The sequence below is a fragment of the Phacochoerus africanus genome, chromosome 1 (assembly GCF_016906955.1).
Source record: "Phacochoerus africanus isolate WHEZ1 chromosome 1, ROS_Pafr_v1, whole genome shotgun sequence".
Classification (NCBI taxonomy): domain Eukaryota; kingdom Metazoa; phylum Chordata; class Mammalia; order Artiodactyla; family Suidae; genus Phacochoerus; species Phacochoerus africanus.
In genome coordinates, this window is record NC_062544.1 from 214,772,029 (window position 1) to 214,798,557 (window position 26,529).

General features: G+C 36.5%; 1 protein-coding gene across 12 annotated transcripts in view; it reads left to right on the forward strand.

Annotated features, from left to right (window-relative positions):
• The window catches only part of LRCH3 (leucine rich repeats and calponin homology domain containing 3), a 133,559-nt gene that overhangs the window by 37,471 nt on the left and 69,559 nt on the right, over positions 1-26,529 (forward strand). For all 12 annotated transcript variants that reach the window (XM_047790265.1, XM_047790223.1, XM_047790232.1 and 9 more), the window contains exons 2-6: positions 12,892-13,036; positions 15,796-15,922; positions 19,182-19,287; positions 24,836-24,972; positions 26,367-26,476. In XM_047790265.1, the coding sequence (XP_047646221.1) occupies positions 12,892-13,036; positions 15,796-15,922; positions 19,182-19,287; positions 24,836-24,972; positions 26,367-26,476 (625 nt within the window). The remainder of the gene's footprint in view (positions 1-12,891; positions 13,037-15,795; positions 15,923-19,181; positions 19,288-24,835; positions 24,973-26,366; positions 26,477-26,529) is intronic.

Below are 26,529 nucleotides of genomic sequence, written 5' to 3' on the forward strand. Positions count from 1 at the left end.
CTAGTTGGATTCGTTTCTGCTGCACCATAACAGGAACTCCCTGGATCACAATTTTAAGGATGGTCTTATAACTCTAAAATTGAGTTAATTTCCCCATATTATATGAAACCAGAATCCATTCTAGGCAAAAATTCATGTTCTTTCCTGTATGAGCAAAGAGGATCTTTCAAGCTGATTTATATGTTTTGCTTTCTCTGTATTATTTGAAAAGGAAAAATAATGTAATGTATTTGAATGATATCTAAAAATAGGAGTTCCCGTTGTGGCTCAGCAAGTTAAGGAACCAACATTGTCGCTGTGAGGATGTGGGTTTGATCCCTGGCCTCACTCAGTGGGTTGGGGGAGAAGGATCTGGCATTGCCACAGCTGCAGCTCGGATGTGATGTTGCCATGGCTGTGGTGTAGGTCCCAGCTACAGCTCTAATTTGACCCTTGGCCCTGGAACTTCCATATGCCATGGATAGGGCCATAAAAAAAGAAAAAAAAAAGTGAGGAGAGAAAATTAAATTAGAAAACTGCAGGTACATGTATGTATATGTGTATGTGTAAATATATATACACTGTTTTTTATTAAGATTTCAGATTAATCCTTAGTGATCTTTATTGTCATCTCTTAAGTTCAACTAACATGTTTTACTACAGGTGTTTTTGCCCTGTGTACTTTGGGTGATATAAATCCATTAGATACACCCCCCCCTTTTTTTTTTTTACTCTTTAGGGCTGCACCCATGGCATATAGAGGTTCCCAGGCTAGGGGTCTAATCGGAGCTGTAGCTGCCAGCCTATGCAACAGCCACAACAACACGGGATCCAAGCCACATCTGCGACCTATACCACACTTACGCCAATGACAGATCCCTAACCCACTGAGTGAGGCCAGGGATGGAACCTGCATCCTCATGGATCCTAGTCAGGATAGTAACCACTGAGCACCAAGGGAACTTCCCATTAGATACCGTTTTTACCTGTCATGTTATTGCAGGTTATAGTTTCTTTGTTTTTTTTTTTTGTTGTTGTTGATGTTGTTTGTTTTATTTGTTCTTTAATTGTTCTTCCAGAGTAAAACTAGGGTGCCCTTTTCTTCAGCCTTTAATAGCATTTTTTCCACTGACCTCCAGCCTCCACTAACAAGCTCTGAAAGGCCCTTTAGGACCACTGCCTGCTGCCTCATTTTAAGCCAGTGCCAAATGTCTTAGGTTTTTGTTACAGCCACAGTCCACTTCTAGGTACCAATTTCTGTTTTGCTTTTCTATTGCTGTATAACAGTCCACTACAAAGCTTAATTCTGAAACTTCCTTTGGGATTAATAGCTTTCCCCCCTTTCTCCTCCACCTCCCAAATCTAACTTGTCACAGAAGTTTCTGTTACACAAGAAAGAAAAAATAGCTGATTCTAGAACTGGGGCACAGAAGTTGCGAGATAAGCCTGGATCATCTTGCTGTCAGAATATAAGGAAACACTCAAAAAAATGAAGATGCCATATCATAAAGATACAAGAGCTAGCTAAAAGGGGAGTTCTCATAATGAATTATAACACTGAATAAAATGAAAATCCATGAGTCCATGCAGCAAACAAGTCAGTAAATCAATGTACATATATATTTTTTTAAATGGGAAGGTGGATGTCATAAGTTGAAAACATACTTCAGAATGGAAAAAAAAATCCAGTGTCATTTTTATATAGCTAAACCACTCTTTTGTATGGTTGTAAACTATCTCGGGTTTTTTTTTTTTTTTTGGTCTTTTTGCCTTTTACTCAAGCCACTCCTGTGGCATATGGAGGTTCCCAGGCTAGGGGTCTAATTGGAGCTGTAGCTGCCGGCCTACTCCAGAGCCACAGCAGCACAGGATCCGAGCTTCGTCTGCAACCCACACCACAGTTTACGGCAACGCCAGATCCTTAACCCACTGAGCAAGGGCAGGGATCAAACCCGCAACCTCATGGTTCCTAGTCGGATTCATTAATCACTGTGCCATGGCAGGAACTCCACTATCTCAGCTTTTTAAAAAATTATAAATATTTATCTGTTGTTTGATATACATGATAGTTTTTCCCTCAAGAGTTGGATTTGATTCATCTTATCTAAATGCATACTTTTTGAGAAATAAGAGATTTTCAATCCAGGTTATATACTGTTTCTTAAAAACAACAACAAAAAAGAATACAGATGAAGTTGTGGGTTGGTCCTTTTTCATGATGTTAATTATATTATGGTCTTCCTATAGATGGCTCTCCAAAGATAGAGGACAGGATTTTTATTCTTTTCTGATTCCACAGTTTTTGTTTCATTTATTTACTCTTTTTTAAAAAAAACAGATATTTCAGTGAGCATCTACTGTGTATGCTATGTACTGTGGCACTACTAAATGCCAAGTATATTGTTGAACAAAACAGACCCTACTCTTCTAAGATAGAGACTCATTCAATATTTGCTATGTGAATCTAGAAAGATCATTTTGTGTACCCCTTCCATTAATATTAAAGATTCCTTTTACTATTTGTTAGGCTGGTTGGCTGGCTGGCTAGCTGGCTGGCTTTCTTTCTTTCTTTTTTTTGTTTTTTAATTTTTTTAAAATTTCTTTATTTTATTTTATTTTATTTTTTTTGTCTTTTTGCTATTTCTTGGGCTGCTCCCGCGGCATATGGAGGTTCCCAGGCTAGGGGTCGAATCGGAGCTGTAGCCACTGGCCTACACCAGAGCCACAGCAACTCGGGATCCGAGCCGCGTCTGCAGCCTATACCACAGCTCACGGCAACACCAGATTGTTAACCCACTGAGCAAGGGCAGGAACGGAGCCGCAACCTCATGGTTCCTAGTCGGATTCGTTAACCACTGCGCCACGATGGGACCTCCTCTTTCTTTCTTTTGTCTTTTTAGGGCCACAGCTGTGGCGTATGGAGGTTCCCAGCCTAGGGCTCCAATTGGAGCTGTAGCCTCCAGCCTACATCACAGTCACATGGGATCCAAGCTGCATCTGCAACCTACACCACATGGCAACGCTGGATCTTTAACTCACTGAGCAAGGCCAGGGATCGAACCTGTGTCCTCATGGATACTAGCTGCGTTTGTTACCACGGGGCCACGACGGCAATTCCCAGGCTTTTTTCTTTAACATATTGTTTTAAACTTAAAGTATATTTGAGATGAGTTTGACTTTAAGGATATCTTTTTTGTAAATGAGGAAAATAATCAGGATTTGATTACAAACAAAATGTCTTATAACTTTTTCCATTGGAATATTTCTTTTAGTTAGTTGAAACTTCTATGATATATTTTTTTAGCCAAAAATTTAATCATATTTTTACAAGCTAAAATAGACATTTTCTGCTTTGTTCAACTGAATGCTGTGCCAAAGAGTGTTATACTTGTTGGCTTATATTACTAGCATTAGAAGAAAAGATAATGGCTGGTGCAAGACCAAGGCCACATTCAGGATGTGATACATAGAAATAACTTAATAGCTTAATTGCAGAGTTGTTTATTATCCAATTTGTGGCTTTTTGCAGCACTTGACAAATCTCAATTGAGCTTGCAGTCTGGAAAACAATCTACAACTGACTACATTAACAAAGAGATGGAAATTTAGTAAATTGGGGGATTGTGTGACAATAGCCGTTCTTATCTGTATGTATGAAATCAAAAGTTTAGTGACACAAAGATATGGTAACCTCTCTGTGTGTAAACTCACTGAAAGTTAAGGAAAGTGTTTTACACATTTTTAATGTAAATCTTTAAATATTTTCTACCATTTTTGCCTTCTAAAAGTAGAGTATACTGAAAGCAATATACTTTTTGGTGACCAAAGATCATAAATTATTGTATTATACTCTGCTATATTTTATTGCCTAGTAAGATAATCTATAATTTGGGGGAGGAGTTGTTACTTGTTTTTGCTATATTGCTGTCAGCCTTTTGAAGCTGGCTTTATGCATGTGTGCCTCTTTGCATTTTACAGTATATGAAGTAATTTTCTGTACATTATTTGATTTGATTCTTAGACTCATCCTAAGAGGCAGTGACAGAAGTGATGAAGTGAAATGGATGGGCCCAAGATTTATTTTGGACCAAGAAACTGACAGTGTTTGTTGATAGGATTGGATTAGATTGGGGGAAAAAAGGTTATCAAGTTGCTTCCAGAATTCTCATGTAAGCAACTAGATGAGCAAAAGCATGATGTACTGAGATAGGAAATATTGGAAAAGGAGTATATTTGGGAATATATAACATTTCACTGGCATTGTATGTGAAGTTGGTCCTCAAAAACTAAGAAGTTTTTTTTCCCTTTATAGACAACCATGAGATAATTTCAAAGCATTTGGTTTACCTACAGACTCAGAAAACTGCCTATAAATGAGAATTACCTACATCAGTTTAGTTACCAAATCATATGTGATTAAATTTTATATCAATCTTTATTTCCAAGATTTGAGGGTTTTTTTTTTTTTTTTTTTGTCTTTTTAGGGCTATACCTGTGACATGTGGAAGTTCCCAGGCTCAGGGTCAAATTGGAGCTGTAGCTGCTGGCCAACGCCACAACCACAGCAACACAGGATCTGAGCCACATCTGCATCTTCAGCTTACACCACAGCTTATGGCAATGCCACTGAGCAAGGCTAGGGATCGAACCTTCATCCTCATGGATGTTAGATTCATTTCTGCTAAGCAATGATGGGAACTCCCTTCATTTGAACTTTAATGCTTAATAAAATGGAAAGTATCAGTCAGTGATCTAGCTAAGCCCTTTGCTGTTTTGAACACATTTGAGATTCTGATAGTAAGAAAGAAGGAAAGAGCATATGTATTTAAAAGGCAATGAACTACATCTCTCGCAAATAATAACATGACCCTTTAAAATGTCCAACTATTTTGGATAATTATGTTAAATATAGTGTTTCAAAAGATAAAGATTGTCAGACAATAAAAAGATAGCAAAGTCTACCTGCATCCTATTTATAATGTTTAAGAAACACATTCAAAGCATAATGATCCAAAATGGTTGAAATTAAAGAATAGGAAAGAGTATTCTGTAGAAAAATTGACTGTGTTTGTTTTCTCTGCTGTATAACAAATTATCACAAATTTAGCAGCTTAAGGAACTTCATGGTTTCTTTGGATCAGAAGTCTAGGCACTGCTGCCAGGCCTAGTCAAGGTGTTGATAAAGGCTGAGTTCTCATCTAGAGGCTTGACTGGGGAAGGATCTGCTTCCAGCCGCCCTCAGGTTGTTGGCAGAATTTAGTTTCTTGCAGCTATAGAATTCACAGCAGCTTACTTCAAAGCTGAACAGCAGAGATAGGACAAGATCAGATAGACAGTCATAATCACGGGAATGACATCACATCATCTTTATAAGATTCTGTTGGTTAGGAACAAGTCTAACGATATAAGTATATTGGTTGCTTATGAAGTCCCATCTACGCTCAGGTGAAGAAGGGGGTATTATACAAGGGTGTAAACAGGGATCATGGGAGTCACATTAAAGTAAGTCCACCAAACCAACCAAAAGAAGAGATTTCAAAGCAATAACAGTAGTAGGAATAAAAGGAGTAACTTAAGAATTATAAAAAGTTTCATTTACCAGGAAGATAATAATTTAAAATTTTGGGGGCACATGAGAACAGAACTCCCAACATACAGAAAGAAAGGTTTAAAGACTTGTAGATAAAAATAGACAAGATAGCAATAATAATGGAAGACTGTAATACACCCCTCTCTCTCAGCAGTTGATAGAAAATACTGACCAAAAAAAATCAGCAAGGATGAGCCTTGAACAATGCAATTGAACGAATGTGACCTAATAGACATAACTAGAACATTATGCCAATGCAGAATATACATTTTTTTCAGGCCCACATAGAATATGTATAAAAATGAACCATGTGGTAGACCATGAAGAAAATCTAAACAGTTGTCAAAGGATTGAAATTACATAAAGGATGTTCTTTTACTATGTTAGAGTTGTTAGAAATCATTAATAAAAAAGGTAATTAGAAGAGTTCCTGTTGTGGCACAGTGGAAGCGAATCTGGCTAGTATCCATGAGGACATGGGTTTGATCCCTGGCCTTGCATAGTGGTTTAAGGATCCGGCATTGCCATGAGCTGTGGTGTAGGTTGTAGACGAGGCTTGGATCCCATGCGGCTATGGCTTAGGCTAGCAGTTCTGGCTGTGATTCGACCCCTAGCCTGGGAACTTCCATATGTCATGGGTTCAGCCCTAAAAGGCAAAAAAACCTCAAAAAAGGTAATTAGAATATCGTTTTATGTTCAGGAATTAATTTCTAACGGAATGAGAGGAAGTCATAATGGAAATTAAAAAATATTTTCTAGCCAATACTCTGTTTAAAGACTCATGAGATACATTTAAGGGAGAACTTAGGGAGGATTTTATAGCTTTAAATGCATACATTTGAAAGAAATAAGTCTAAAAATTAATGGGCTAAGCATCTGTCTCAATAAATTAGGAAAAGAATAGCATAACCCCTTCCCCCAAGAAAGGAAGATGAGAAAGATAAGAACAGAAATTAACAAAATAGAAACTGTACAATAAATAGGGTTATCCACTTTGACTTAACTAAGTCAGAGTGTACTTTGAAAAACACTATGATATTTTCAAACCTCTGGTGAGATTGATCAAGAAAGAAGGTAAAAAAAACAAATTCAGGAGTTTCCTTTGTGGAGCAGAAAAAGCAAATCTGACTAGTATCTGTGAGGATTCGGTTTTGATCCTGGCCTCGCTGGTCAGGGATCAGCACTGAGCTGTGGTATAGGTTGCAGATGCGGCTTGGATCTGGCGTTGCTGTGGCATAGGCCAACAGCTGTAGCTCCGATTTCATCCCTAGCCTGGGAACTTCCATATGCCTTGGGTGTGGCCCGAAAAACAAAAAACAAAACATAAAAAAATAAACCCAAATTCAGAAATGAAAATAGAGACATCCCTACAGAAGTTGTAAACATTGCAAAAAATGAAGAGGATAAGACTGGTTCAAAAAGACATATATAAAACCTAAATACTCTTATGAATATTAGAGAAATTCAACCAGTAGTGAAAAAAATCTTCCTTCAAGGAAAACTCCAGGCCCAGATGGCTTCAGCAGTGAATTCTAAGCTTTTTAGAATGAAATCACTTGAAAGCTATATGAATCTTCAGTCAATAAAGAGGGAATACCCCCTAAACTAAGTTTTATGAGACCAGCACAACCTTGATATTAAACCCTGACTAAGTATTAGAAGAAAATAGCCCAAATGTATTCATGATCATGTATGCTAAAAACTTGAACCAGGAGTTCCTGCTGTGGCTCAGCAGTAATGAACCTGACTAGTATCCATGAGGGTGCAGGTTCCATCCCTGGCCTCACTCCAGCGTTTCTGCTAGCCGTGGTATGTGTCTCAGACATGGCTCAGATCTGGCATTGCTATGGCTGTGGTACAGGCCAGCAGCTGCAGTGCCAATTTGACCCCTAGCCTGGGAACTTCCATATGCAGCAGATGCGATCTTAAAAAGAAAAAGAAATTAAATAAATAAATTTGTGATTATAAAGTATTAGAATTAGAGTTCCCTGATAGCCTAGCGGATAAGGAATCAGTGCTGTCACTGCTGTGGCTCAGGTTCAGTCCCCGACCTGGGAACTTCCACATGCAGAGGGTGCGACCAAACAAAAACAAAAACCAAAAAGCCCAAAAGCCCAACAACAACAACAAAACCCAACAAAACACATACACATACACCAAATAAAATAAGCTTTAGAACTATAAAACTAGCAAAGAAATGATTATCACTAAAATCAGTATATTGGTGGAGAATGAAGGGCTTATGATCAAGATGAGCTATATTGGGACTTCTAGGGAACATAGCAGTGCTTTATTTCTCAGAACACATCTGTGTGTTTTGAAGTCTTCTGCATGTATGAAGTTAACAGAAAAGGTCTTTTAAAAGTAAAACTTACCTTGGAGTTCCCATTGTGTCCCAGCGAATTAAGAATCTGACTAGCATCCATGAGGACATGGGTTTGATCCCTGGCCTTGCTCAGGGCCTTAGGATCTGGCGTTGCCGCAAGCTGCAGTGTAGGTCACAGATGTGGCTTGGATGTGGTGGTGTGGCTATGGCATATGCCTGCAGCTACAGCACTGGTTCAGCCCCTTAGCCTGGGAACTTCCATGTGCCACAGATGCAGCCCTCAAAAAAAAAAAAAAAAGAAAAGAGAAAACATATCCTTAATATTTTAACCAAGGGTTATTTTTTAAGGTTTTATTTTTCTCTTTCATCACATTTCTTTGGCTATTAAATTATTATTTACTTCTTGAGGGAATATGGCAGAAAATATCCCCTATAAACCATTAGTACTTTGCAGTATTTTCTGTAATGTGAGCTATGACCCAACTGACTAATTCAGTCTCTTTCATGAATTTATAGCATGTAAAAAAAAATGACTCAGTAATAAGGAAGAAGTTACTTGTCTTTCCAAACTGGGATCAAAATGCAATTTAAATGGAAGAACTTACAATAACCTTTAGTCAGAAAAGTAGAGAGATTATGTTTTTTGTTTGTTTTTTAGAGCCACACCCATGGCATATGGAGGTTCCAGGCTAGGGGTCTAATTGGAGCTGTAGCCGCTGCCCTATGCCGCAGCCACAGCAACGCCAGATCCAAGCTGCGCCTTCGACCTGCACCACAGCTCATGGCAATGCCAGATCCTTAACCCACTGAGCAAGACCAGGGATTGAACCTGTGTCATCATAGATACTAGTGAGATTCGTTTCTGCTGAGCCATGACGGGAACTCCAGATTATGTTTTAAATTAACTTATTATTTAAAAAATCAAGGAGTACTTGTTTATTGAGATACGTTTAAGCTTAGTGTATATCTTGTCTTTCCCCCCACCTTTAGTATGGGACAGAAAGAAAAAAGATGGAAGTTATTTGTTTCAGTTTTCTCAGTTTTAAGTAATTTAGCTTTATAATGCAGATATTGGAAAAATGACTTTAAATACTCCCTATTTACAAAACTATAATTAAAAAATATACATTCACCCCTATGTTCATAGCAGTATTATTTAAATAGCCAGGACATGGAAACAGTCTAAATGTATGTCCATCAACAAATGAATGGGAGTCCCCATTGTGGCACAGCGGAAACAATCTGACTAGGAACCAGGCGGTTGCAGATTTGATCCCTGGCCTTGCTCAGTCGGTGAAGGATCCGGTGTTGCTGTGAGCTGAGGTGTAGGTCACAGACGTGACCCAGATCTGGCATTGCTGAGACTCTGGCATAGGCCAACAGCTGTAGCTCCAATTAGACGCCTAGCCTGGGAACCTCCACATGGCAAGGATGCGGCCCTAAAAAGACAAAAGACAAAAAAAAAGAATGAATGAATGGATAAAGAACATGTAGTGTGTGTGTATAGCAAAGTAAATCAGAAAGACAAATACCATATGATATCACTTATATGTGGAATCTAAAATATGACACAAATGAACTTAATAAAACAGACTCAGACATAGAGAACAGATTTGTGGTTGCCAAGGGGAAGGGAGGTGGTGAGGAGGGATGGAGTGGGAGTTTGGGATTAGCAGATGCAAATATTATATATGGAATGGATAAATAACAAAGTCCTATTATATAGCACAGGGAACTATGTTCAATATCCTATAATAAACCATCATGGAAATGATATGAAAAAAACCAACAACATTAAAAATAAATATCATCTCGCTGTTATAAGAAAACCATTAAATTACTAAAATAGAAAAAAATTAAAAAATTTTTTTCCGTGCTGTCCTTGTACAGATCTAAGAGTCCTGCAGAAGGTGAGCCTACAGTCATAACCAATACATAGATTTGCTACTGTTTAAAAAATAGTAAATAGTCCCTGCTTAAATTTAATTTGTTACCTGAAGTTGTTGTTTTGGGGGCTTAAATGTAAATAAGGAACAGTTTGTAATTGAAGTTAATATCTTTCATTTCTTTAGCTTTTAAATTTTGGGTAATAAAATTTAAGTAGGAATTTATAAAATCATTTTTATTGCACTTTGTATTAAAGAAGTTATATACAATATGATTCTGTAGGAAATTTTTAGTTGTAAATACTTAATGGCCTCTGCTACCTGAGCTCTAACTTTTTTCTAATGAATACAACCTGGGGAGGCACTTGGTTAAGATGGTGGTCTGTTTCCCAGCTTGAGTTGCTAGCTACCCCTTCTGAGCGAGGCAGCTCTGAGGCTAACAGGCTGGTGGGGCCTTTAGGAATATATGAGTCTGGGAGATATACTAGGATCCAAATGAGGCAAAAGGCTAGGGGGCAGTTATCAAAACTTTCAGGTTCTCAGAAAGAACTGTGGCCCAGAGGGGAAGCTTATTAGTTCCAGCATATCACAGAAGTTGCTTCCTCTATTTTGATGTTAAATGTCATTCAAGGTGCTCTAGCAGCTTGATCTGAGTCCAAAGATGAGGCAAGCCATGAATTGGCAAAAGAAAATAATTCACTTAAAGGAACTCCAACAGCCAGAGAGAGGATGAAGAAGAATTACATCTAGAAAAAGTGACTTTAGTGAAATAGAACTATTGGAAAAGATGGAGAATAAATTTAACAAGTAAAACAAAACAGAATGAGCCAGCAGTCCCACTGCCGGGCGTGCATCTGGAGAAAACTCCAGTTTGAAAAGATACCTACACCCAGTGTTAATAGCAGTACTATTACAATAACCAAGACGTGGAAGCATCCTAAATGTTCATTAACAGAAGAATGGATAAAAGTGATACACAACACAATGGAATATTACTCAGCAATAAATAGGAATGAAATAATGTCATTTGCAGCTATGTGGCTGGACCTAGAGATTATCATACTAAGTGAAGTAAGTCATATGGAGAAAGACAAATATCATGTAGCTTATATGTGGAATCTTTAAAAATGATATAAATGACCTTATTTACAAAACAGAAACAGACTCACAGATACAGAAAACAAACTTATGGGTACCAGAGGGGAAGGGAGAGATAAATTATGAGTTTGGGATTTTATATATAGTAGCAGATAGAAACTACTATATATAAAATAGATAAGCAAGAAGGTGTTTACTGCATAGCATAGGAAACTATACACAGTTTTCTCTAAGAAACTAAATCACTTTGCTGTATACAGAACACAACATTGTAAGTCAACTATACTTCAATTAAAAAAAAGATTATCCTGAGATTCTCAAGAAAATCAAAATGACATGCTTTTAATCATAGCATAAGAACTAAAAAGTGAGGAAGAAGGAATTCCCTGATGGCTAAGTGGGTTAAGGATCTGGCATTGTCATTGCTGTGGCACAAGTTTGATCCTGATCCTAGAATTTATGCATGCTGGAGGCAGGGCCAAAAACAAAAACAAAAACAAAACAAACAAGGGAGGGGAATCTTTTCTATATATCATTTTGTGGAGAGGATGATTGTTGAGACTCATTCATGGTCTGAAGCATTAAGAGTATAAAAAAATATGAAGAAGTAGCAAATGGAGGAGATGCAGCAAGTAAAGATGTAATTAATAGAGGAGAATTTCTCTGGTTTGAAGAAAGATTGAAAGAACCCACTGAGTTCCAGACCAGAGTGTTAATTTAAGCATGGCAAGGAGACAAAGAACAAGCTGCTTACAAAGGGCAAATAATTAGATAATGTGCTAGGTTATTTGATGTGACACTGGAAACTAGAAGGTAGTAAAGTAACATCTACAGATTACCAAGGAAATAACTGCCTGTACCTAGCCAAAATGTGGCTTGTTATGGTGAAAGCGAGATAACCTGCGGATATGCAGGAATTCAGATCCTCCATCTAGGGAAAATTCTTAATAAAGATTCTCACCAAGTAATTGCCAACAGAGACTTTAAGAGGCAGAAGAAGAGAGAAAACGGTGGTGAGCAAATTAATCTCACAGTGTAATTAAATCTAAGTGGATAATGATAGAGTGATGGTATTTCAGCATTTTCTTTTGTCCTCTACATTTCCTCAAAGTTTGCAACTGATTGAAAAGCTTAATTATATTCAAGTTCTGTCCCTTTGGCAAGACCATAAATGATATTCTGTTCTTCTAGTGGGCGGCATATGCCTTTTGTCTTTTTGTAAAGATAACAGCCATTAGTACTCAGTTCTAGATCCATTAATTCATTGAGAGTTGCAAAATGGTGATATTCTATCACTATTTTTCATTTATAGCTAGAACACTTATATAGAGGTGCTTCCCTTTCACTATTTGGTTACTCAGTGATACAGTTCACATAGCGAAGGCAAGATAAATGTTTGCTTTTTTCTCCTTTGTCAGTTTACAAGATAACGAAATGGTTCTCTACCATCTTTTGGCAGGGGGATATCATTATAAACTGTAATATGTGATAGGTTTCAGTCCACTGCAGTTATTCTCTTTATTGAAGCTCAGATTGTCTCATATATGGCCAATGGAAGCAAAAATAGTTCCTGATACTTTTTGACCAATAAAGAGAAGGAGGGTTTTTGTTTTGTTTTGCTTTGCCTTTCTGAAAACCTTGGAGAGTTATCTTTGCTTTTGAGAAGGTGGATTTTAGGGATCCATTTATCTTCTGGGTTATTTGGTAAGTTAGCATGATCTATGATATAGTTTTTAGGCTGATATACCTTAGAGTTTATATTATTTGCAAAACATAAACTTGTTTTTTAGTATATGTGGCTATTCAAAAGGAATCGGCATTTCTCAGCAGCAGGTGTAGGGCATATGTTAAAATGGCTTATTCAATCAATTAATATTTGAATATTTACTCTGGACCAATCTCCATGATAGGAACTCTGGGAAATTCAAACAATTACAAAACCTGCTTTTTTATTTAAAATTTCAATAAAGTAAATTCCAAGGATTGGTTTTTAAACTTTTTTTTCCTTTCAGATCTATCACGAAATCGCCTCTCGGAAATTCCCATAGAAGCATGTCACTTCGTTTCTCTTGAGAGTCTCAATTTATACCAAAATTGTATTCGGTATATACCAGAGGCAATTCTAAACCTGCAAGCTCTAACGTTCTTAAATATTAGGTAAGGATGTTGTTTCTTTCTTTTTTTTTAATTTTTAGTTTTGTGTGCTCTTTTCAATTTTCTTCTTCTCTTTCACTAAAATTTACATTATCTGTTTATATTAGCAGTATCTCTTTATGTTCTTAGGCTTAATTAACAGTATCTTCTATGTCCCTCCTGTTTCTTCCTTTGTCTTTGCAATAATTAACAAACTCTAAGAGCCATTAGCCTAATAGACTAGCAGCAGTCTTACAGCAGTGGGTCTACATTTTCCAAGTACATAAGCTCCATCAAATGAGAATAGTAGATCTGAAATTACTTTGGTTTTTGTGATTATGTGTTTTTGTGTAATAAGTTCTGAATATATAATTGCATTTATTCAGCTCATCTTAATTTTTTTTTCACATCTTACAAGAATTCTTTTGTTATTTTATTTCTTTTCTTTTTTCTTTTTCTTTTTTTTGCTTTTTAGGGCCACACCTATGGCATACGGAGGTTCCTAAGCTAGGGGTCTAATCATAGCTATAGCTGGCAGTCTATGCCACAGCCACACAGTGCAGGATGAGCTGCGTCTGTGACATACACCACAGCTCACAGCAATGCTGAATCCTTAATCCACTGACCCAGGCCAGGGATCGAACCCACAACCTTATGGTTCCTAGTTGGATTTGTTTCCACTGTGCCACTATGGGAACTCCTATTATTTTATTTCATTATAAGAGTTACAAATGTTGATTGGAGAAAATGAACAAATGTAGAAAAGTAAAGGAAATTCATCAAATTGTTGTATCTGAGTTACATAATTATAGGTGAATTTTTCTCTTTTTCCCAGGCTTTTAGTCAGATTTATAAATGAGTTTTTCCCTTTGTCATGAAATATCCTTTGGAAATAATTTTATATGTAATCATTTTAATGTACTGTTTATATAGTTCTAAAACTCGTTTTCACTTTCAGATATATAGTTATTCTTTCAGTTTTTCCCATGATAAAAGTAGTGCTAGTAGACAATTTTGTATGTGAATATCTAGCAGAATTATTGTTAGATTTTAAAGTTTGATTCTAAGGATTAAGAAGTTAAATCTGCATAAGTAAAATTTAAATTTATTTTTATTCTAATGATATGGGGGGTTTTTTTTGTTTGTTTTTATTTTTATTTTTTTATTATTTGTCTTTTTGCCTTTTCTAGGGCCACACCGTCAGCAAATGGACCCCAGGCTAGGGGTCCAATCGGAGCTGTGGCCGCCAGCCTTCACCACAGCCACAGCAATGTGGGATCCGAGCCACATCTGTGACCTACACCACAACTCACGGCAACGCCAGATCATCAACCCATTGAGCAAGGCCAGGGACTGAACCCACAACCTCATGGTTCCTAGTCGGATTCATTAACCATTGAGCCACAACGGGAACTCCTCTAATGATATGTTTTTTACTTTGGGTTCTGATTTGTATATTTTTGTATAAATAAAAGTTTTCTTATCTATACTTTAGTTGATATGATATATTTGGAATCACAACCTGTCACTTGTTTCCCATCATTTAGTTATATAATACTGTAATAAAGAGGGAAGTAGATTATAAACACTTTCATGTTTATAACTCTTTGGAAGGAAGAGGAGAGGATGTTAGTTATCTGCCCTTTTTTTTTTTTCTTTTTATGGCCATTCCTAGAGCATGTGAAAGTTCCCAGGCTAGGGGTTCCAATTGGAGCAGCAGCTGAGGCCTATGCCATAGCTTGTGGCAATGCGGGACCCTTAACCCACTGAGCAAGGTCAGGGATTGAACCTGCATTTTCAGAGAGGTAGCGTTGGGTTCTTAACCCATTGAACCACAATGGGAACTCCCTACATTATTTTAAAATCATTTTTTAAAAAACTCTATCAGTTTTTAATGAGGATCTCTCTCTCTCTCTCTCTCTCTTTTTTTTTTTTTTTTTTGCCACACCTGCAGCATGTGGAAGTTCCCAGGCCAGGGATCAAACCTGAACCACAACAGAGACCCAGGCCAGTGCAATGACAACAGCGAATCCTTAATTGGCTGTGCCAAAAGAGAACTCCTCGTTTTTTCCTATATAAATTTAATAAAATAGTAGTATGTTGTGTTTATATGACACTTCATTATTTACAAAGGAGTTTTATGGTGCAGAGCTCCAGTAAGCCCTGTAATTTACAGATGAGAAATCTGTGTAAGATACTGGTAAGTTAAATTCTGTGCCTAAAACCACAAAGCAGACAAGTGAGGAAATGAAGACTAGAACTCAAATCTAAAACCCTGTTAATAGGAGTTCCCATCATGGCCCAGTGGAAATGAACCTGACTAGTATCCATGAGGACGCTGGTTTGATTCCTGGCCTCACTCAGTGGGTTAAGGATCCAGCATTGCCATGAGCTGTGGTGTAGGTCACAGATGCAGCTCAGATCTGGTGTTGCTGTGGCGGCTGGTGGCTATAGCTCTGATTTGACCCCTAGCCTGGGAACCTCCATGTGCCTTGAGTGCGGCCCTAAAGAGACTAAATAAATAAATAAATAAATAAGACCCTGTTTATTCTTTGCAAGCCTTATATTTGTTTTTATACTGAGTATAAGGGGCTTTTTTTTTTCTCTTCTTTTGACTGCTCCCGGTGGCATACAGAAGTTCCCAGGACCAGAGATCAGACCACCACAGCAGTGACAGCTGCCAATAGGCCACCAGGGAACTCCTGTGCTGAGTATATAATGAGGAAGATGGTTCTTTTGAGCGATGGGCTCTGACTTTTCTCTTTTTCTACTTACCCATTTAGTCGGAACCAGCTGTCTACATTGCCAGTACACTTGTGTAATTTACCACTGAAAGTCTTAATTGCTAGTAATAACAAATTGGTCTCACTTCCAGAAGAAATTGGACACCTCAGACATTTAACGGAACTTGTAAGTTAATATTTCATTTTTTGATTGTTTTATATACATATATATATGTGTGTATATATGTATCTTCTCATTCTTTTGTGTGTTTTTGAATTATTTTCAAGTATTGATGTTTTACTTATCAGTACTCAAGTGCTTCAACACAGATTTAAGAGAACTGAAAGTACAAGTTTAATAGGCCCACATGGTATGGGAAAAGGTCATTAGAATTAGGTTCTAATCAGTATTAAGTGATTTCTGTGTTATTAAACTTTTGAAACATAAGTTATTAATGGGTTTGAATTTTTCAGATTAGATCTTGTTGATCAATATTTTGATTTTTGGTTAGTCCCTATAGGGAATGGGCAGTACAAAGATCAGGCTTATTTTGCTTTACATGCTATCTTTAGAACCTATCTCCCACTCTAAAAGTGAGCTGCTCTTTATATTTTCTAAGAAGCTTAACCTTCACCTACCACTCCTTGTTATTCTTGAGTGCTTGTGTTCTGGGCATGGGAATAAGACTTTTCTCATTTAATCACCACAGTAACATGAATTGGGTTCTATAATTGTCATCGTATTGCAGCTGAGGAAACTAGCACTCAGACAGTTTAAGTAATTTGCCCAAGGTACTATTTCTAACCAAAGTAGAATTTGAGGTGTTCTTTGTGGCCCAAGGAGGATAAGGATCTGGCATTGTCACTGTAGTGGTCTGGGTCACTGCTGTGGCATGGGTTTGATCTCTGGTCCAGAACTTCTGCATGCCACAGGCATGGCCCAAAAAACAAAGACACGAAGTAGAATTTGAAACCACTCTACCTTAATCCCAAAGCCCATGTTTCCTATTTCTCCCAATGGCCAAATACAATATGTCCATTGAGACTTGGTAGTATAGTTCCATGTATGTTTATTAACAAAGATAGATATCATAAGTAAAAAATGAAAAAGTTGGCCCTCTGTATCTGTGGGTTCTGCACCTGTGGGTTCAACCAACTGTGAATCAAAAAAACTTTTTTTTTTTTTAATTTCCAGAAAATTCCTAAAAGCAAAATTTGAATTTGCCATGTGCAGCAACTATTTAGCTAGTGTTTACATTGTATTAGCTATTATAAGTAATCATAGATGATTGAAAGCATACAGGAGGGTGTGTGTAAGTTGGACACAGATTCTATACTATTTTGTGTAGGACTTCAGCATCCATTGATTTTGATATCCTCAGGGTTCTGGAACCAGTCTTTTGTGGATACGGAGAGACAACTGATTGTAAACATATAGTCTAATTGGATCACATTAGCTCACTTTTTTTTCCAGGTGAATTAGGAATATAAAAGGTCACATGTAAGAATTCAAAAATATATTAAATCTAGAGTCTAGATGCCAGACTATTTAAACTTTCTGTTTCTGCTTATTGAATCCAAAATGCTTAGAGGTGAATTAATACTTCAGTCATACATACAGCTTGTGGCAATGTAAAAATTAATCCTTATGCTCCCGATTTTCTCCTGATGGCCTTTCTACAGTGTCCTTATTGCTTCTTTCCCTTTTTTCCTCATTTTTTTTTTCAGTGAAAGTAAATAGCTGTCTTTCAATATATACATTTTCTGAGAAATACTATAGATTGCTATTACCTTCTGGCTCAGGCTTCATTTTCCTATCCTTCCAACTTCTTTTAGAACCTTTTAACTTCGATGCCTAGAGCAGTGGCATAAGAAGTCTAGCTTCTGATTCTCCTTCAATCATTAATGGATAGGAAAGGTAAAAAATATATTCTTTTTTTCTAAAAATATTTTGGGAAAAATTTAAAAATAATGTGTGAAGCTTATTGAAGTTTTTTGTAAGTGGTCTTCTCTAATAGCAAGTCTCAGTATTTCCTTTTTATTCATATATTCGAGGAATTTTAAGTATTACTGTGGCATCTTAGAGCTTTTGTTAATCTAGGCAGCTTCTTATTGCTATGCCAGAAGGCCTACCTAATATATGTATTGGAATCCAGTTGATCAGATACTAATAGAGCAGTGGTTTTTTTTTTCCATGGCCTTTGAGTTAATGTACACTTTATTATTCCCTCACATTCAGTTTGATAATGATTTGAGTCCTCTTCAATGCATTTTTTTTAATGATTTTTATTTTTTCTATTATAGTTGGTTTACAGTGTTCTGTCAGTTTCTACTGTAGAGCAAAGTGATCCAGTCACACACTTATATATATGTGTATGTGTATATATATATACATATATATACACACACATTCTTTTCCTCACATTATCCTCCATCATGTTCCATCATAAGTGACTAGGCTTTAGTTCCCTGTGCTATGCAGCAGGTTCTCATTGCTTATCCACTCCAGATGCAATACTTTGCATCTCTTAACCTCAGATTCCCAGTCCATCCCACATGCTTCCCCTCCCGCTTGGCAACCAATTCTCCGAGTCCATGAGTTTCTTCAGTGCATTTTTATTTTATATTGTTGAACCGATGAACTTGTATTTTGAAAATAAGGTTTCCTTTCAAATAATTTTGTCATTGTAATTTTTATCATTGTTTTTTTTTCTTCTAGTTTCTTTAGAACAATGTAAAATAAAAATATTATTTTGAAGATCTGTTTTTAGTAATTTTTTTTGGCTATGCCTGAGGCATGTGGAAGTTCGTGGGCTAGGGATCAAATAGCAGTGACAACACTGGATCCCTTTAACCATTAACCAGGGAATTCCTCCGCCAACATTTTTATTTGATCTGATATTCTAGGCTTCCTACCACATCTTAAGTCATTTAATTTTAGTTTTGCTTACAAAATTAATGTAGATCTATATAAAGTATATAGAGTCAGTTGAAGCCTATGCATTTTAAAAATTAAATGCTAGTGTAAACTATGTAATTATTCTTGGACACAGAATCATAGTATTTTTTACAAGCAGGAGCGGCCATAGATATTGTCCAACCTCATTTTACAGGTAGTTCAAAGCAGGCAAGTTTGTAATATTAGAACAATTCTGTTTTTTTTTGTTTGTTTTTTGTCTTTTTAGGGCAGCACCGTTGGCATATGGAGGCTCCCAGGCTAGGTGTCAAATCAGAGCTGTACCTGCTGGCCACAGCCACTCCAGATCTGAGCCGCATCTGCAACCTACACCACAGCTCATGGCAACACCTGATCCTTAACCCACTGAGCAAGGCCAGTGATCGAAACCCTCAACCTCATGGTTCTTAGTTGGATTTGGATTTGTTTCCACTGCACCACAACGGGAACTCACCAGAACAATTCTTTACTCTCTATCTTTTTGAAATAGGATGTGAGCTGCAATGAAATTCAAACAATACCTTCCCAAATTGGTAATTTGGAGGCCTTGAGAGACCTTAATGTAAGAAGAAATCACTTAGTACGTTTGCCTGAAGGTAAGAAACTCTGAAACAATTGTTTTATTTATTTGCCTTCTTATTTTAAAGATTTCTCAGACTTCAAAGATGTATAAAAGTTATCACCAGTGTTTGAGATGTAATGGTTTATTTAATATATTAAATATATCTAAATAAATATATATTTAATATATAAATAAGTATATATTTTATATATATTATCTATTCCGTTGTGGATTTTGAAAGCTAGACTCTTCAGTGGAAAGGTCAAATAACTATTGAACAATGAGTGTATTTTTAGATCATATTAAACCGAGGTAATTGATAACTCAGGGTAGGGTCACTGGAAGTTTTAGTAGGGATAACTTCTTGAGAGAAATATAACATGTTTTTGATAAGGGATGCTTTAGTATAATGAAAAATTCCTGCAGTTAGCATTGACAGACCTGAAAGTGGACCTGACTTGAACTTAGTATCTTTACCCTTCACTGGAAATGTTCAGATAGAGGCTAATTAACTGTGTGGAGGTGATGTGTAAAGTGAATAATGAATGTACTGAGAGACTACACCAGGAAACTGGCTATTTTAGACTGACTGTAATTTCTGGTATAAGTATTTGAATGATAAAAATAATTAAATTAGTTAAGTATAATTTATCAGTCTTTCAAAAATATAAATTCATAAAAGAAAAAGCTATAAAAGAAAGTGAAAATGGTAAAAGTCATTATTTTCTGAGATCAGAATATATATCTTTAATTTTATTATATAAAATTTTATATCTGACTTAATATGAAATTAAAACAATTGGTGTTTTGGTGAAAATGAAAATCCAGGGTTTCAGATGACCATTACAGTCTAATAGTTTTATTATCTAATTTATTTCTTTGTCTATTTTGAAAGCATATTACAAAGAAAATTGTCACACAAGTAGTTTCATTTTTTTTTTTAATCGACTCATCTTATAATCTCAGCATATTTGGTTAAACTTAGAGGGTAGGAAAGCTTTATCCAATAGCTAGGTAATGTGGAAGTTCATGTTAATTGTTGGTCTCTAACATATTACAGTTTGGTGGATAAAGATAATACTTTGTTATATTGTCATTTTGATTTTAAATGAATTTTAATTTTTATCAAACATATTCAAAAAGTCAAATAGTAATAAAAAGTTTCCAGTAAACAACAGCATTCCTCTGCCTCAACCATTCCCCTCCCCTGTTTCAATGGCGAGAAGCATAAACCTTCAACTCCTTTTCCTCTTTCTACTGCTGTTTGATGACCTATTTCCAGATGATGTGCTTTTACAGCTGGATTTATCAATTTTGACATCTTTTTTTTTTTTCTAGAGCTAATACATCTTCTTTTTTGAAGAAAATTTACTTAGTTTTTTATGTACCTATAGCTAGTTCCTCTTTTTCCGGCAGCCTTATTAGTCAAACCAGTCAGATTACATAAGTTTTTTTTTCCCCTTGAGTATCTCTCTCATTGAGCCTTTTTTCTTTCCCTTCCAATCTGGATTGATTGCCTTGCTTGCCTTCTTTTATGCTGAGTACTCTTATTTCTGGACTTCATGTTTCCTTTCTTTTTTTTTTAATTTGAGCTTTAAGGTATAACTGACAATTCCTTTTTCTTACTTTACTTTCTTTTTATTTATTATTTATCTTTTTTTATTACTCAAATGAATTTATCACATCTGTAGTTGTATAATGATCATAACAATCCAGTTTCACAGGATTTCCATCCCACAGCCCAAGCACATCCCCTCATCCCCCAAACTGTCTCCTCCAGAGACCATAAGTTTTTCAATGTCTGTGAGTCAGCATCTGTTCTGCAAAGAAGTTCCGTGTGTCCTTTTTTCAGATTCCACATGTAAGTGAAAGTATTTGATGTTGGTGTCTCATTGTATGGCTGATTTCACTTAGCATGATAATTTCTAGGTCCATCCATGTTGCTAAAAATGCTGGTATTTCGTTCATTTTAATGGCTGAGTAATATTCCATTGTGTACCACATCTTCTGGATCCACTCCTCTGTCAGTGGACATTTAGGTTGTTTCCATGTCTTGACTATTGCAAATAGTGCTGCATTACTTTACTTTCTTGTTTTACTGGAGGGCACCTTTTAGTAGTTACCTGTAAACATGTCATAGGAAAACATTTTTTGAGACTTTGGTTGAAAAGAAATATCTCTATTCTATACTCACCCTTGATTAATAATTTGTTTGGTTATAGATTCTAGGCTAAAAATTATTTTCTCCTGATTTTCAAGTCTTTTTTCACTTTTTGTTTTCAATTTAAAAATTAATGGTTGAAAATTTGATGCCATTCCTAATTCCAGTCTATTGTTTGTTACTAGTTTTTTTTCTCTCTGGAATATTTTAAGGGTCCTCCCTTTTTTCCCTCCTACTCTGAAGTTTTATAATAATGTGCTGTACTATGAGTTGTTTTAATTCAGTATACTAGATACTTGATGGCCTCCTTCTAAACCAGAGATTCACATCCTTCATTCTGAGAAATTGTCTTATATCTCTTTTAGATAATTTCCTGTCTTCTGATTTCTCTGTTTTCTCTTTCTAGAATTTTTATGTATTGGATACTGGACTCATTTAATTGATCCTATTTTTTTTCAATTTTATTAAAGTATAGTTGATTTACAATGTTGTGTTAATTTCTGCTCTTAGCAGAGTGATTCAGTTTTACATGTACACATGTCCATTATCATCATATAGGTTATCACGGAATATTAAGTAGATTTCCCTGTGCCATACAGCAGGTCCCCATTGATTCATTCCATATACTGTAGTGTGCAGATGCCATCCCAGGCTCCCTATCCTTCCCTCCCCTCAACATCCTTTCCCTTTGGTAACCATGGGTTTATTTTATTTATTTATTTATTTATTTATTTATTTATTTTTAATCTTTTTTTATTTTTTATTTTTTGTCTCTTTGCCTTTTCTAGGGCCGCTTCCTGCGGCATATGGAGGTTCCCAGGCTAAAGGTCTAATTGGAGCTGTAGCCGCCGGCCTAAGCCAGAGCCACAGAAACACGGGATCCAAGCCACGTCTGCGACCTACACCACAGCTCACAGCAACACCGGATCCTTAACCCACTGAGCAAGGCCAGGGATCGAACCCACAACCTCATGGTTCCTAGTCAGATTCGTTAACCACTGCGCCCCGATGGGAACTCCCATGGGTTTATTTTTGAAGTCTATGAGTCTGTTTCTGTTTTGTAAATAAATTTGTGTCATTTTTTTTTTTTAGATTTCACATATAAGTGATATATATTTGTCTTTCTCCATTGGACCTCACTTAGTGTGATAATCTCCATCAATGTTGCTGCAAATGGCATTACTTCATTCTTTTTTATGGCTGAGCAATACTACATTGTATATAGTTACCATGTCTTCTTTATCCATTCCTCTGTCGACAGACATTTAGGTTGCTTCCATGTTTTGTTGGCTATTGTAAACAGTGCCTCCTCAGTGAATCTTATCTTTTTTATTGTTCATTTCTTTGACCCATGGATAAACCATTCCAGTCATTTGTATTCTAATTATTCTTCTGAATTTTTAATTTCTGTCTTAATTTTCATTTCTAAGAACCTTTGCTTTTCTCTCTCTCTTTTTTTTTTTTTTTGTCTTTATCTTTTTAGGGCCACACCTGTGACATATGGAGGTTCCCAGGCTGGGAGTCTAATCGGAGCTGTAGCTGCCGGCCTATACCACAGCCATAGCAATGCCAGTTCCGAGCTCCATCTGCGACCTACACCACAGCTCATGGCAACGATGGATCCTTAACCCACTGATCGAGGTCAGGGATTGAACCCCAACCTCATGGTTCCTAGTTGGATTCATTAACAACTGAATTCCCACGACGGGAATTCCATCTCTCATTTTTTTAAAACATTCCTTTCTTGGTTCAGTAATTTAGTATCTTACCTCTCTGAAATTAGAGATGTTAGTTCTAGTTTCTCAATGTTTTCTTCTGTTTCCTATATATTACTTGTTTTTTCAGAGTTCTTGTTTTTAATTGATTTGCATGTTTTGATTTCTTTCTAAATGTCTGAATCATATCCTATCTGTGTAGAGCTGACTCAAAGTTCCAAGTATACTGGGCAGGAATTATATATTGGTAATTAAGCTGGGTACTTTATTGGGGAAAACTTCATATCACTATCTAAAGGCCTTTTATTTTATTTTATTTGTCTTTTTAGGGCTGCACCCGCAGTATGTGGAGGTTCCCAGGCTAGGGGTCAAATTGGAGCTGCACCTGCCGGCCTACACCACAGCCATAGCAACACCAGATGCAAGCCGCATCTGCAACCTACATCACAGCTCACAGCAATGCTGGATTCTTAACCCACTGAGCAAGGCCAGGGATCGAACCCGCAACCTCATGGCTCCTAGTCAGATTCGTTTCCTCAGCACCACAACAGGAATCCCTAAAGGCCTTTTATATGAGACTGTGTAGTTTCCCTCGAAGATGTTTTCTTTTACATTGGTGTGAATATTCCTAACTACTGCCATTCAAGAGCTAGGGATGGGATGGGGGAGGGATAAATTAGGAAGTTGGGGTTAACATATACACACTACTATATATAAAACAGATCACCAGCAAGGGAACTATATTCAGTATTTTTATTTTCTAATAACCTATAAGGAAAGAGGGTCTGAAGAATATATATACGTGTGTGTGTGTGTGTGTGTGCGTGCATAAAACTGAATCACTCTGCCATATATCTGAAACTAACATGATATTGTAAGTCAGCTGTACTTCAATTTAGAAAAAAAAGAGCTGGGGATAAGGTGAGGTTGGGTAGGAAAGTGGTGAGGTCTTGGGAGTTCCTGATGTGACTCAGCAGGTTGTGAAGCCTGACTAATATCCATGAGGGTGCAGTTTCAATCCCTGGCCTCACTCAGTGGGTTAAGGATCTGGTGTTTCTGTGAGCTGTGGGTAGGTCCCAGATGCACCTCAGATCCTGCATTGCTGTGGCTATGGGGTAGGCAGGCAGCTGCAGCTCTGATTCCACTCTCAGCCTGGGAACTTCCATGTGCCTCAAGTGAAGCCCTAAAAAGCCAAAAAAAAGGTGTGGTCTTGTTGTTAAGTGTATAGACTTTTACTTTAAGCCTCAATTTTCAGCAGGCAGCACATCCTGACTTTCCATTTTACCTGGGGTCCTTGAATTCAGAGCCTTTCAATTCATTTTCAATAGAGGATATTATCTGTGGTGACTGGAGAGAAGTAGTGACCTAGCTGCATGAGTTGGGGTTGGAGACCTAGGCATCTAACGGGTCTTTTATACAGCTTATCAGCTAATCCTTTTGTTATTTCCACCTTTCTGTGATATCAGGCCTAGTTTCTGAGACTTTTTGTAGTTCTATAAGGGGTCAAACAGTTTGCTTTTTATAATTAATACCATCTCTAAGCACCTAGATTTCGTTTTACACTGCTTTACTTATCAGTTAATCGCTAAGAAGGAATAGAGGTAAATACTTGTGTTAAATCCATTATATTCAGCGGAAGCTTCTGAAAAAACTTCTCTAGCTTTGAAATATCGTTAATTGTTTATTTCCATCCTATCTCCCTGCAGAGTTAGCAGAGTTGCCTTTGATACGGTTAGACTTTTCCTGCAATAAAATTACAACAATCCCTGTTTGTTATCGGAATCTCAGGCACCTACAGATGATCACCCTAGATAACAACCCACTACAATCCCCTCCTGCACAGGTAAGCCATAGTTGATTTGAAGTATGTTGTACACTTTTTTGGCAAAGGATGAAGTTTAAAGCTTTAAGTTATATGCATTTATCTCTTTGTTGGAAATTAAGTTTAAGATAAATTCATACCCATATGTATTCTTTAGAAGCCTTGAATAAATGGGATGGAAGATAGGTAATGTTTCCAAAAATGTTTTTCCTTTCACTAAATTGACTTTTTTTTTTTTTATTTGAAAGATTCTTTCTTAAAGTTTTTTCTAACAAAATTTGAGTTATTTTTTCTAATAAAACGTAAATGTAGACAATGTAAATACCAAAGACAAAGTAAAATACTCTTCTTTCAGAACCAAAGACCACCAGTGCCTTTCTCATGACCATTCTTTTTGGACCTTAACTATTTTCTAAAATATTAAGTTCCTCATTTGGTCGATTTGGTCATTTGTTATTAGTGACTGAAATGAAACTATTTAATAATAAATTTATTATAAGGTAGCTTTACATAAAGATTCTAGACATTCTACAATCTAGAAAGTTTCTGCTGGCCCATATTTTTCACTGTAGCTTTTTTTACTCTGCAGTTGATTGGTGGTCTTGTAAAAGCCTCTGTATGGTAACTGTAAAACTTTTGAGTAAACTTCATAATTATAAAAAGTTCTCATAATCATAAAGAATTTATGTGTTGACTTATGGGGCAGAGGTCAATAGGTAGGAACAGAAGTATATATAATTTTAATATTTAATTATTTCCTGCTTTTCTCTCTTACGGGAAGTTGGATTGAAAACATATTTTACATGATTGTTGGATTCCTAAAAACAAAAGTTGCCAGTATAATCCATGGGGAGCAGTGCTTTAAATCCCTGACTTAAAGCATTCAGTTTAAGTTTACTTGGTATTCTGTGTTTGTAATCATAAATTATTTATTTTCTGTGTTACTGAAACTTACTAGTGACTAGAAAGCAAACACCTATATTTATATCACTTAAATACCTAAAATAGGACTTTCCACTGTGGTGCAGTGGGTTAAGAACCTGAGTACAGCAGCTCAAGTTGCTTCGGAGACGTGGATTCAAACCCTGGCCTGGTGCAGTGGGTTAAAGGATCCCTTGTTGCAGCTGTGGCATGGGTCACAGCTATGTCTCAGAATCAGTCTCTGGCCCAGGAACTTCCATAAAGCATGTGGCCAGTGAAAAACACAAACCAAAAACAAAAAACACCTAAAATAACAAAGGATATAATTTGTTCTAATGAATAGATTTTTAATATTACCGTATACACATGATAGAAATGCCTTTTATTTCAAATATACATTAAATAAAAAGCTGTTTGTGATTAAAAGGGGGAGGGGGACACATATATTTCAGATGAGTAATAATTTGGTTATATCTATATGTTACTTTATTTAGATATGTATAAAAGGCAAAGTCCACATATTTAAATACCTGAACATACAGGCTTGTAAGATTGCTCCAGATCTGCCAGATTATGATAGGAGACCCATGGGTTTTGGCTCCTGGTAAGTATGTTGTATTCTTTTATCCTGTTATATTCCATCTTGCAGAGAATCAA